At 46.8% G+C, this 12,432-nt stretch overlaps 1 protein-coding gene across 16 annotated transcripts in view; it reads left to right on the top strand.

Moving 5' to 3' along the window:
• TRERF1 (transcriptional regulating factor 1) overlaps positions 1–12,432 on the top strand; it is a 280,637-nt gene that overhangs the window by 232,229 nt on the left and 35,976 nt on the right. For 15 of the 16 annotated variants that reach the window (XM_049716100.1, XM_049716101.1, XM_033424008.2 and 12 more), the window contains 3 exons: positions 7,280–8,941; positions 10,368–10,414; positions 11,304–11,454. In XM_049716100.1, coding sequence (XP_049572057.1) covers positions 7,538–8,941; positions 10,368–10,414; positions 11,304–11,454 — 1,602 coding nt within the window. In that variant the 5' untranslated portion in view covers positions 7,280–7,537. The remainder of the gene's footprint in view (positions 1–7,279; positions 8,942–10,367; positions 10,415–11,303; positions 11,455–12,432) is intronic. The other variant, XM_033424023.2, reaches the window with a different exon arrangement.

Here is a 12,432-nt window from a genome sequence, read left to right as displayed (position 1 = left end):
GTGTCAGAAAAAGGAAAATCTTTTTGGGTTTTTTCCCTCAAACAAGCAGTGGTGGTCTGGCGGGAGCAGGGTGTTAACCCTTCTGAATTATAAGCAAACAAGTCTTGCCGAGCCGTTGGCCAAAGACAACTTCCTCTCTTCCCCCCACCCGTCTCTCTCTCTCTCTCTGGTTCAAAGGATGGTCCTTTTGGACAGATATCTTCCTTGCAGACTGTGCCCCGTCTCCTAGTGCCCCTGGGGGTGTGGGGGGAGGGGAGGGGAACTTTGATGTACTAGAACAGGGGTCAACATACTATGGCTGGGACCAAATCCAGCCCCCGACGGTCCTTATACAGCCTGTGAGCCCAGAAGGGCTTTTTACATCTTTAAATGGTTAAAGAAAAATCAGACAAAGAACACTATTTCTTGACATGTGAAAATTATATAAAATTCAAATTTCAGTGTCCATAAGTAAAGTTGTATTAGGACACGACCACACCCATTCATTTATATATTGTTTATGGCTGCTTTCACGCTGCAACTGCAGAGTTATGACAGACATCGTATGGCCTGCAAAGCTGAAAATATTTACTAGCTAGCCCGCAAAGCTGAAAATATTTACTAGCTGGCCCTGTACAGAAAAGCCCCTTGCTAAAACATCCTTGTAGAGCCTTATTATTATGTACAGCATTCCATGAACCTGGCACTGTAGGGCCCTGTGAAAATAGTAAATTCTGGCCCTTTGTCCATGTCAGAAGCATGGAAATCTAGGGGTGAAGTGCTTTGGGTCTCATTTGTCTGGCTTGGCATTTCAGCTCAATGAGTGTTTATTGAGCAGCTACTGTGTCTCAATCACTGGGGACCCAAGATGTGTAGGATGCTGTCCCTGCCTTGGAATGACTGGACCAGACAGTGGGGAGATGGGCTCCGAAGCAGGTCGTTTGACTATAATGCTTCAGGGGGATCAGAGAGAGCATCTCAGATTCTGAGCAGACAATTTTTTTGTCGAACTGAATCCAGAATCCTGGAGCCTTGCTCTAATAAGGGAGGACTTGACCCAAGAAATGTGAAAGCAGTAGTTCTGTTAATTTGTTCATGAATGAAAAAGCTCCTGGTGCCAATTACCCAATGGGAAGTGTTGTACATAATGAGCAAAGCAGTTACCTTATTAGAAAAATAACAAAGACTTGAATCTTGAGTTGGTGTTATAACAGTCCTGTGGGATTGACTAATCCACCGAGAAGAACAGTTTCCAGGTTTAAAATGATTTGTTTAAAACAGCCTTTTGACAAGATGCTGAACTGTGTGCTACTGCCTGTGTAAAGGGGGTAGGGGTGGGGGTGTGTACAAGCATTCTTGTATGAGCATAAAATATCTTTAGAATATACAGGAACCTGAGTGACTGTCCCAGGAGGGGGGCTGGGCATCTGGGGACAAGACTGAGAGGAAGACTTTGGGCAGATACCTGTTTTAAAATTTTGCGGTACGCGGGCCTCTCACTGTTGGGGCCTCTCCCGTTGCGGAGCACAGGCTCCGGACGCGCAGGCTCAGCGGCCATGGCTCACGGGCCCAGCCGCTCCGCGGCATGTGGGATCCTCCCGGACCGGGGCACGAACCTGTGTCCCCTGCATCGGCAGGCAGACTCTCAACCACTGCGCCACCAGGGAAGCCCGATTTCCAGTCTTTTGTATGCTCTTTTATACCTTTTGAATTTTTAACCATGTGAATACAGTACCTATTCAAAAAATACATAAATTTAATGTAAAATAAGTAACACATGGTCTTGCTATTACCTTCGTACATCTTCCTAGGGAGGTCGTTTTTCCTCTCATTCAGTATATGATGCTTTTTTTTTTTAATAGATCTTTATTAGAGTATAACTGCTTCACAATACTGTGTTAGTTTCTGTTGTGCAACAAAGTGAATCAGCCATATGCATACATATATCCCCATATCCCCTCCCTGTTGAGCCTCCCTCCCACCCCTCTAGGTGGTCACAAAGCACCGAGCTGATCTCCCTGTGCTGTGCTGCTGCTTCCCACTAGCTGTTTTACATTCGGTAGTGGATATATATCGATGCCACTCTCACTTTGTCCTGGCGTCCCACTCCCCCACCGTGTCCTCAAGTCCGTTCTCTGTGGCAGGGCAGGAGTATATGACTCTTGACTGCCTACTGCTGTGCGTCAGGTGCTGTTCTAGGTCCAGCAGTTACAGCTCTGGGCCTCAGCTTGTTCCTCTGAATGTGGGGAGTTGACCTTTAAGGCAGCCTTCAACTTGAGAGGGCATCAAACTCAACAGGAGGGCTCATTAAAACACAGACTGCTGGTCCCCACCCCCAAGATTCAGTGGGTTTAGGCGTGCCTCAAGAATCAGCATTTACAGCAAGTTCCCAGGTGATGTTATATGCTGCTGGCCTGGGAACCACACTTTGGGAGCTCCCCTCTGACTTCCTAGGGTTCCCTACTTTCTAGGGTTCTTTATAAATAAACTACATTCCCAGTTCAGAAAATATGAACAAATAAAGAATAGATTCCTGTAACTCAGAACACAAAGGAATCTCTCTTACCCTGCAGTTTGGGAACACAACAAAGCAGACAGGTCAACAGAAGTAAAGTTATCTAGCTTCCATTTCCCCCACAGGGGCATGATGGAGGAACGCAGAATCAGATCATCATCAGGGTTTGATGAGTTTCAACAAGTAATTCTTCCTGGGGGAAGTGACTTGGTGCAAAGCTTTTGAGGAAGGTTAAGTGGCGAGGTTTAAGCCAGGCAGCCTGGCCTAATCCCCACAGGATAACACTACTGGACATCATTTTAAGGCCTCACAATTATCCCTGACCATACAAATTCAGCCTGATCATCAGTGAGTTCCTGACAAGGACATGGTCCCCAGCATGGACCCCTGCACCTGACTCCATGCCTTAGTGCATGCTGTTCCCTCAGCCGAAATACCCTTCCTGGTCCCCTCACCTCTGTAAACCCTATTTGTCCATCAGGATCCAGGTAAAATCAAACTATTCTTCATGAGAATTTAATATCTGCTCAGCCTACACTTAATATCTTTTTCTGTATATCAATTCATTGGGACGCTTGATCATTATTTTTTTTTTCATTTATTGATTCATTCATTCAACAATATTACCATTCCACCAACAAATTCTTATCAAAGGGCCTACCATATACTGGGAATTACGGTAGATTTGGAGAATAGAATCATAGGTCAAAACAGACTTGGTCCCTGCCCTAATGAGAGAAAGATCATTAATCAAATAATTGCACTGGTGGAAGTACAATTACAGGCTGAGAAGAGTGGTCTGAAGGAAAGAAATATGGTTTTATGAGAACATAAAAGAAATGACCCTGATGTAGCCTTGGGGGTGGGTGTCAGGATAGACTTTCCAAGAAAGTATAGTTTGGGCCGAGAGCTGAAGGTTGCCCAAGACTTGGCTGGATGAGGAATTGGAGTGGGGAAGGGGAACGCTCTCCAAATTGGGGGACCAGCATGTGCAAAGGTCCTGTTGTAGGAGGCAGCTTGGCAGGTTCAAGGAACTGAGAGACCACCGTGGCTGGGGGGTGGGGATGGGGAGGTGTTGGAGAACAAGGAGAAGAGGGGTACATCGTGAGGCTGGGAACAAACCCCGCGGAGCCCTGTCGGCCTTGTTAATGATTTTGGTCTTTAACCTAAGGTTGCTAAGATGCCATGAAAGGGTTTTAAACAGTGCGTTGATGGAGGCAGAGTTATGTTTGGAAAAGTTTATTCTGCTGCTGCTGTCTCGAGAATGAACACGACTGAAATCAGGGAGACCAATCAGAAGGCTGTTGGAAGAGTGCAGAAGGTAGATATGGTGTCTTGGACTAGGGTTATAGTAGTGGAACCAGAGAAAAGTGGGTGCAGTTAAGAAAACGTTAGGAAGTAAATTGCTGGGTTGTGGTGGTTGGTTAAGAGAGAAGGAAGAGTCAAGGGCGAGACTTTGGAGGAGCATCCATTTGGGGGGATGTGATAATGAGTTTGCTTTGAACCTGAAAGTGGAACTGTGGAGTAGGAGCTCAGACCCTCTGAGCTGGGAGTGGTCACTGGGAGTCCTCAAGGCTCACCGCATCACTTCACCTTCAGGATCTGCTCCAGCCATCTTTGGCCAACCTTTGTCCCATACCACTGCTTCCCTTGTTCCAGCATTCATTCCACCAAACCAAACCCCCCATCTTGAATGTCCATCTCCTTCTCTTGTCATTCCGAAAGGGACAGAGACCAACTCAGGCTTGCTCCCAGTTGGAGGAGGCCTACTGCAGTGGTCTTCAAACTTTCTGCTTAAAATCCCCCATAAAAAGATTTTGTAAAACCATTTACCCTCTCACACATTTTTAAGTTTACATCTACATTTTTTATTATACGTCTGCCAAAGATGCAATTTCCAGTATATTGTAAACACTGAGATTTTTAAGTAAAACGATTGCATCACTGTTTTAAATGTATCCAGTGGAATCTAAACACCATAGGAATTTGACACCCACCATCATCCATTTTAAAAACGCATGAACACGCTCTTCGTTAATAGTCAGTGTTCCCTTTTCTCCTTGAAATTTTACTTCTGTTTCACTTCCCCTGTGGAATTTTACCCTAATGTAATATATGTAATATGTTTTTGTGCTTAAAACTCTGTCGTTTGTTTCCCGGTTACATTTCGCTGTAACAATTTCATATGAAGTTAAAACTTTTTAAATTTCCTGAAATCAGGAAGTTCTAAATACTAAAATTTTCTTCGTGTTTGAGGTATAATTATGATTATTAATAGTATGCAGGCAATCAAAACAACATAAAATATATTCTAATTTGGATTAATAAACATAAAAACTAAAATTACATTGAAAATGTACGTTAGGTGGTGATGCTGGAGACTTTTCAAAGTAATTTTTTTTCATGTAAATACATTGTTCTTTTGTTTGCTTTTGGGAGTTTTTTGGGTTGTTTGTTTGTTTGTTTGAAGTATAGTTGATTCAATTACAGTGTTTTGCCAATCTCTGCTGTACAGCAGTGACTGTTTTAAACACATATACATTCTTTTAAAAATATTCTTTTCCATTATGGTTTATCCCAGGAGATTGGATATAGTTCCCTGGGCTATACAGTAGGACCTTGCTGTTTATCCACTCTCAATGTAATAGTTTGCATCTACCAACCCCAAATTCCCAGTCCATCCCTCTCTCTCCCCGCCTCCCCCCTTGGCAACCACAAGTCTGATCTCTATGTCTGTGAGTCTGTTTCTGTTTTGTAGATAGGTTCATTTGTGCCGTATTTTAGATTCCACATATAATGGATAACATATGGTGTTTGTCTTTCTCTTTCTGACTTCCTTCACTAAGTATGATAATCTCTAGTTGTATCCATGTTGCTGCAAATGGCATTATGGTGTGCTTTTTTATGGCTGAGTAGTATTCCATTGTATATATGTACCACATCTTCTTTATCCATTCATCTGTTGATGGGCATTTAGGCTGTTTCCATGTTTTGGCTAAGTAATTTTTTTATTGACGTATAACATACATGCATGTATGTGACGAGGTCTGAGTGTACAGCCCAGGTTATTACAGAGTTAGCACACCGTGCAGTTAGCACCCAGGTCCAGAGATAAAATCTTGCTTGTGCCAGGTTATCTCTTCTGTTTTTTAATTTATCCATCGAAGAATACTATCTGTTGCATGAGATATGAGACAAGGATCAGTGTCGATTGTATTTCCATTTTTCATTTATATAGATGTAAACACTGAAAAACCCTCATTCACATAAGCTAATAAATAAAAATACAAGTTTTATTAAAGCAGGGTCAACTCAGTTCTTGATCTGCTTCTGAGTTATGTACCAAAAATCACATAGTGATCTATCGCTAACAATTATATTTTAATTACTTCTATTAGGCCTTCCTAATGAAAAAAAGAATTGGAAACCACCCAGCTTGCAAAGAAGATTTACTACTTATTTATTAGTGTTGCTCACTTTCAATGTTCTGTGCCCTCTCGTGTGGCGGCTGGGGGAGTTATCCCTGGGGCATAAGCCCAGTTAAGATTTGGGATGGAATGAGTAAGAAGTTTGTCTTTCTTTTGTAAAGGAGGAGGGCTGTTGTGAAAGAGCAGGTGTAAAAGGACAACTTGCACCTCTGCCACTGGTTAGCAGACATCTGGTCCTGTCCAAAACCATTTGACATGGACCAAATATGCTTTATGGGCATTTTGGATAAGACCAAATTTCAGGGACCTTTTGACGTGGACCAAATATCTTACAGACCCAATGTCTCTTGGATGTTTTGGACGGGACCAAATGTCCTGCAATTCTGTCACCCATCAGTTCTAGAAAAGGGTTATTATGGAAGTTGAGGATCTGGAAATTGATTCTCTTAAAGCTTTGAATGTGTGTGTATAGTGCTTGGAAAGTCTTCGTGTACTCCCTGGGGTTGACATACCCCAGTTTGAAGTTCACAGAGGAACCTGTATGGCTTCAGATCAGACTAGACCAGTCACTCAAAATTTCCTAGTTCATGTTTCTAAGAGAGGGAATCTGATTGGCCCAGCCTATTTTTTTGAGTCAGGCCACATCATAGGCTTCTGACCAGGTGGTCAGCACTGTGCACAGATGTTTCCCTGAGCAAGGACCCCAAGGAGGCAGGTAGCTGTGTACTGACACATGTACTGCTTTTCCTTGAAACTGTCTCCGGTTCTGTTCTTCTGCTAGAAATACGCTCTCCAGACTATGAGTTCCTTATCTGTTATTTTTTACCTTTTTATTACATGCATCTCTTTCCTCCTTGTACTGTAGTTATTCATGTGGCCAATTGCCTTTTCTGGCTGTAAGCTCCTTGAGAGATGGCCCATGTCTTAATGACTTCCTAGCATTGTGTCTTGCACTTAGTAGATGTCTATGTCTAGTAAGTATTTTTTGACCAGATGAATTGATTAATGAATGTCTTAAGCTTCTTTATATCCCCTACAGGACCTAGAATAGTGCTGGGCTTTCAATAGCAGGGTTCCAGAAGAATGGATGAATTAATCAGTGAGCAAAACAATGAATTAACGAATCAATGAACTAATGAGCCATGGAGCAATGGCTTGAAAGTAAGAGAGTTCATATCTCACATGGGGGGTCAGGATCTGCAGAATCAGTGTAAAGGAGTGACATGTATGAAACTGGCTATTTCTAATCCAGGCTCCTGTTTTGTGTTTATTTCCATAATGGGTTGTGGTAGATACAGTAGCTCATTGCAAAACATCCAAGTAAATCCTTTCCTGTCCTTTGCATCTTGTCTTGCAGTTGTGAGCAGCATCTCTTCACCACCGTGGTGTTTGGTCCGTACCTCAGCCCGGGTGAGGATGTAAACCCCCCGGCCCTGCACATGCGTGGTAGAGGCCAACAGGAACACCTGGCTCCAGCCACAGTCATGGACATGTCAGCCGTGGAGTAGTGTGGACGCTTTCTCTCTGCTTCTCAGGGTTTCAGTCCTTTCGGGTTTGTGTCATTGATCATTTTTTATGGTTTTGTGGCTGGACGTTCACGATCAAGGCAGGCACCATGGGGGATCAGCAACTGTACAAGACCAATCACGTGGCCCACGGTGGTGAGAACCTTTTCTACCAACAGCCACCACTTGGCGTCCACGGTGGGCTGAACCACAACTATGGGAATACAGTCCCCGGGGCTGGAATGGATGCCCCTCAGGCATCACCCATCTCCCCCCACTTCCCTCAAGACACTCGGGATGGTCTGGGCTTGCCTGTTGGCTCCAAAACGCTTGGCCAAGTGGACACCTCAAGGCAGGGAGGGTGGGCAGGCCATGCAGGGCCTGGAAACCATGTCCAGCTACGTGGCAACCTGACCAACTCGAACATGATGTGGGGATCTCCAGCCCAGGCGGAGCCCACCGATGGCTACCAGTACACCTACTCCCAGGCCAGCGAGATCCGGACCCAGAAGCTCACCAGCGGTGTCCTGCACAAGCTAGACTCTTTCACCCAGGTGTTTGCCAACCAGAACCTGCGAATTCAGGTCAACAATATGGCCCAGGTGCTGCACACCCAGTCAGCGGTGATGGACGGAGCCCCTGAAAGCGCCCTCCGCCAGTTGCTGTCCCAGAAGCCCATGGAGCCCCCAGCACCGGCTCTCTCTTCCCGCTACCAGCAGGTGCCCCAGCAGCCTCACCCTGGTTTCACTGGCGGGCTGTCCAAACCAGCCCTTCAGGTTGGGCCGCACCCAGGCCAAGGGCACCCGTATTATGACTACCAGCAGCCACTGGCCCAGATGCCAGTGCAGGGAGGACAGTCACTGCAGGCCCCCCAGATGCTGTCCCAGCACATGCAGCAGCTGCAGCAGCACCAGTATTACCCGCAGCAGCAGCAGCAGCAAGCCGGGCAGCCGCGGATGTCAGCGCAAGAAATGCAGCCGCCGCCGCAGCAGATTTGCCCAGCGCAGCCCCAGCAGCTGCAGCAGCGGCAGGGTTCGATGCAGATACCTCAGTATTACCAGTCCTCACCCATGATGCAGCATTTGCCAGAGTCGCGGCAGCCACAGATGCACCTGCAGCCCCCTTCTTATCACAGGGACCCCCACCAGTACACCCCGGAGCAGGCGCACGCTGTCCAGCTGATTCAGCTGGGCTCCGTGCCCCAGTACTACTACCAGGAGCCCCAGCAGCCCTACGGCCACCCCATGTACCAGCAGAGCCACCTGCCCCAGCACCAGCAGCCTGAGGACGGTCAGCCCAAGACTTACCCAAGCGACAGGCAGGCCCAGGCCATGCTGAGCTCCCATGGGGACCTGGGGCCTCCAGATACAGGATTGGGTGACCCGGCAAGCTCGGACCTGAACCGGGTCAGCAGTGTGCTCCCCCACCGGCCGCTCCTGTCCCCCAGCGGAATCCACCTCAACAACATGGGGCCTCAGCACCAGCAGCCGTCTCCCAGTGCCGTGTGGCCCCAGGTATTCTCACAGTGACTGTTTCTCCTGGTGTCTCAGTGTGCCCATGGGCCAGCCAGAGCTGCGTCTATGCAGTGCCCAGTCCGCTCTCCAAACCCCTCCAACACTTCTGTTCTTTATTTATTCCACAAACGTTAGCCAGACGCTGTGGAATACAAAAGCAATTTTGACTCAGTCCTTTGCCCATAGAGCTTACAATCTCACTAAGGAGATGGCCAATACACCGTATCAGGTCCTGAATGATGCATGTAATGGTCAAGGCCTGATCAGGTGCCCAGGGACCACCACCGTGTCTGGTGCCCCTTAAGTCTGTATCCTTAGGGAATTTCCTATGAAATCGTTCCCCTTTTGGGAGGGAGACCACATTATGATAGCCTATCTCAAAGTCTAATGCCCAGAATAGGAGTTCCGTAGAACGTTGAATGGGTATTGCTGGGAGGAGGGGAATGGGTTCTCTGGATAAACAAATTTGGGGTTTCTTAAAGTGAAACAGGCTGCAGTGCTGCTGGGCTTCTCAGAGCCTTTAATAAGCTCAAGTGTACTGCACATCTCCCCAAGGGGATACCTTGTGTAGTTGCAGAGGTGAAAACCTTAGCTGCCCACAGGATCCAGGCAGGTAAAGTCAGTAAGCAAAACGGCCTGGTATGAGATGATAAGGACTGCGTGGACTAGAGAGCAGACGTCCCATCTAATGACATTCTTAGGATTTTTTAAAACAGTCCAGCCAAGCAAACCATGTCTGCAGGCCAGATTCAGCCTGAGGGTGACGATTATTAACCCTTGATTATTTCCAAAGTGTATTTGATCACAAAACTGCCTACTGTGTCCTGGGCACCGTTCAGACCTTGGCGTGTCCCAAGTGCTACACTTAAGTGACAACAAGGTCGGGGGAGGAGGGCACCTTGAATAGGACTGGGGTAGATGGAGAGAGGGCTCCGATGAAGGTTGAAGACCAGGCATAAAGTCCCCTTGACCCTGTTTTGTTTAAGACTCAGGCCTGTAGTAACTGAAAGACTTAGTGAATATAAGAATAAGATGACGTGGCCAAAGCTGAGGTCTCCCAGCGTGAGGCTGTGTCGTCCAGCCCTCCATTCGGGAATGGAGCCTGTCTGTGTACAGAGTAGGTGGACAGGGAGAACAGGAAGGAAGGAGGTAGGGGATTGAGTCCCAGTGGGCTTGTGGCTGGTGGGGCTCCGTGAGGGGCCGTGGCCCCAAGCCAGGGAGCATCAGGGGAAATTACTCTGGAAGCCTCAGGTGTGGAAGGGCAAGGGCGTGTGTATCTGTGAGCCCGGTCAGCGTGAGGCAGAAAGCGGAAAGAATCCTAGAAGTGTGCAGGCCCTGGGGTTCCCGCTGCTCAAGGACTCCTCCCATCAGAAACACATTTGTTTTTTTTCTTCTTTCTTCTGGTGTCCTGCATGGCTCAAAATAGATGCACCTACCTGATGGCAGAGCCCAGCCAGGGTCCCCTGACTCAAGGTAGGATGGATGCATGGAGGCTTGTTGGCATTTGGGGAGACTGGAAGGTTTCCCTGAACTGTCTCATGATTCATTTCCAAATTCAAAGTCAATTCCTCAAAGAAATTTATAAGAGTAATAATAGCAGCTATTGTTTTTGAGTGCTTATTATTACTCTATATCATATGTAATAAAAGTTCCAAGAGGGTTGGTGTGATTACCATGTGCCTAGCACATAGTAAGCACTCAACCACTGTTAACTATTGTTATCATTATTATTTTACAAATGAGAAAACTGAGGCTCAGAGAGCTTAAGGTTGCACATCAAGAAAGTAGGGATGCTGGGATAGACTCCAAAGCCCATGTTCTGCCCTCTGTCCATTCAGTGAGTATTTATTTAGTACCTACTGTGTGCTAGGCATGGCACTAAGCTATGAGGATGCCCCAGTGAATAGTACAGTCTTGTTTCCTCCCCTCATGGGTTTGGTAAATAAAGACTTAGCCAGAACCTTACAAACTAAGACATGCAACCTGGAGGCTGAACCAGAAGACTGAGACCCATGTGTCTAAGGGAAGACTTCTGGAAGAGGGGAGCCGAAGCTGATTCTAGAAGGGTCATAAGCCAGAGGTGGGAAAAAACCCAGCACCTGAAGGCCTGGAATGAAGAAAGACGTTTGGTTCAACTCTTGCATGATCTTGAGCACGCCCTTTCCTACTCTTGAGCCTCAGTTTTCCATCTGCAAATTGGGCTTAGTTCTCTGAAGGGAATTGGGGTAATACAAGTAGGGCCATGGCCATGGGAGCTCTGGATGAATGAAATGGGTTCATTGTAGGGTGTGAGGTCGTGATGAGTCACTGTTTCCTGTCATCAATGTGTGTGTCCTCTCCACTTGGTCCTACCCTTGAGCAGTGGCCAACCAAAAGGAGTGTTTGGGGAGCAGTTTGATGCCAAGAACAAGCTGACATGCTCCATCTGCCTGAAGGAGTTCAAGAGTCTGCCTGCCCTGAACGGCCACATGCGGTCCCACGGGGGGATGAGGGCCTCCCCCAGCCTCAAACAGGTGAGGAGGAGTCAGCCCCCGGTCCTTCCCAGGCCATGTGCTGCTTGCTTTGCTTTGCTGCCATCAGAGGGTGATGTGAGCCCCACTCGGGGAACCTGAGGAGGCATAGCCCTTCCCTAACGAAAGTACTCAAGCTTTGACGCTGGGAGCCAGCCAGGTCACACAGTCTCCACTTCCACTGGCTTCATGAACAAGAGTCCAGAACTGAGGTGGTAGAAATCCTTTTAGGGGATCCCAGCCTCTCCAGCTCCTGGAGAAGACAGCAAAGAAAACATGTTGATGCGCTATTGTTTTCAACTTCCGCTTCTTCAAGTACTCAAGACCAGGGTCCCTTGGGCCTTCCAGATCCATAGTCAATGGCCAGGGAAAGCTAGTGTGACCATCGGGCTCCCAGCCAGCATTTTCTGTTCACCAGGGCACTAGTGGTAGACTCTAGCGTCCGAAGACCTTTAAATGCCCTTAGGATTATCCAAGTAGGATACCCTTGTGGTGAACTACCCATGCAGTTTTAGAGTTAGATTAAAATTCAAAGAACTTTCTCAATTCTTTGAATGCTGTTAATCTTAATTTAAGTCTATGGGATTAACTCTGTTCACCAAAAACTTTGATGTGACCCAGGTCACTCCGTCTCCCGACCATGCCAGTTAAAAGAGCTTTTCCTCCATTTGACAGATGAGTAAACTGAGGCCCATAGAATTAAAAGGTCCTGCACAAGAGCTTGTGGTTTTTGTTTTTTTTTTTTGTCTGATTCTAAGTCCATGTCCTTTTCTTTAAAAGCAATGACAGCCACACAAAAATTTTTCTTCACTATTTGTTTTAATATACAAGTGATACACGGTCAAGATTTTTTAATGTAGAGAATCAAGTGCCTTGTCCATTGCCGATGGGCATCACTGGAGCCGAGGGACTCAGGCTGGCAGGAAGGAAACCACCCTGCAGCGGTTCTCTGTCACCCACGCGTGATGTCCAGGAACGTTT

The sequence above is a fragment of the Orcinus orca genome, chromosome 10, assembly GCF_937001465.1.
Source record: "Orcinus orca chromosome 10, mOrcOrc1.1, whole genome shotgun sequence".
NCBI lineage: Eukaryota > Metazoa > Chordata > Mammalia > Artiodactyla > Delphinidae > Orcinus > Orcinus orca.
The sequence above is the reverse complement of the archived record's forward strand: the minus strand, read 5'-3'. Positions and strand labels throughout refer to the sequence as shown.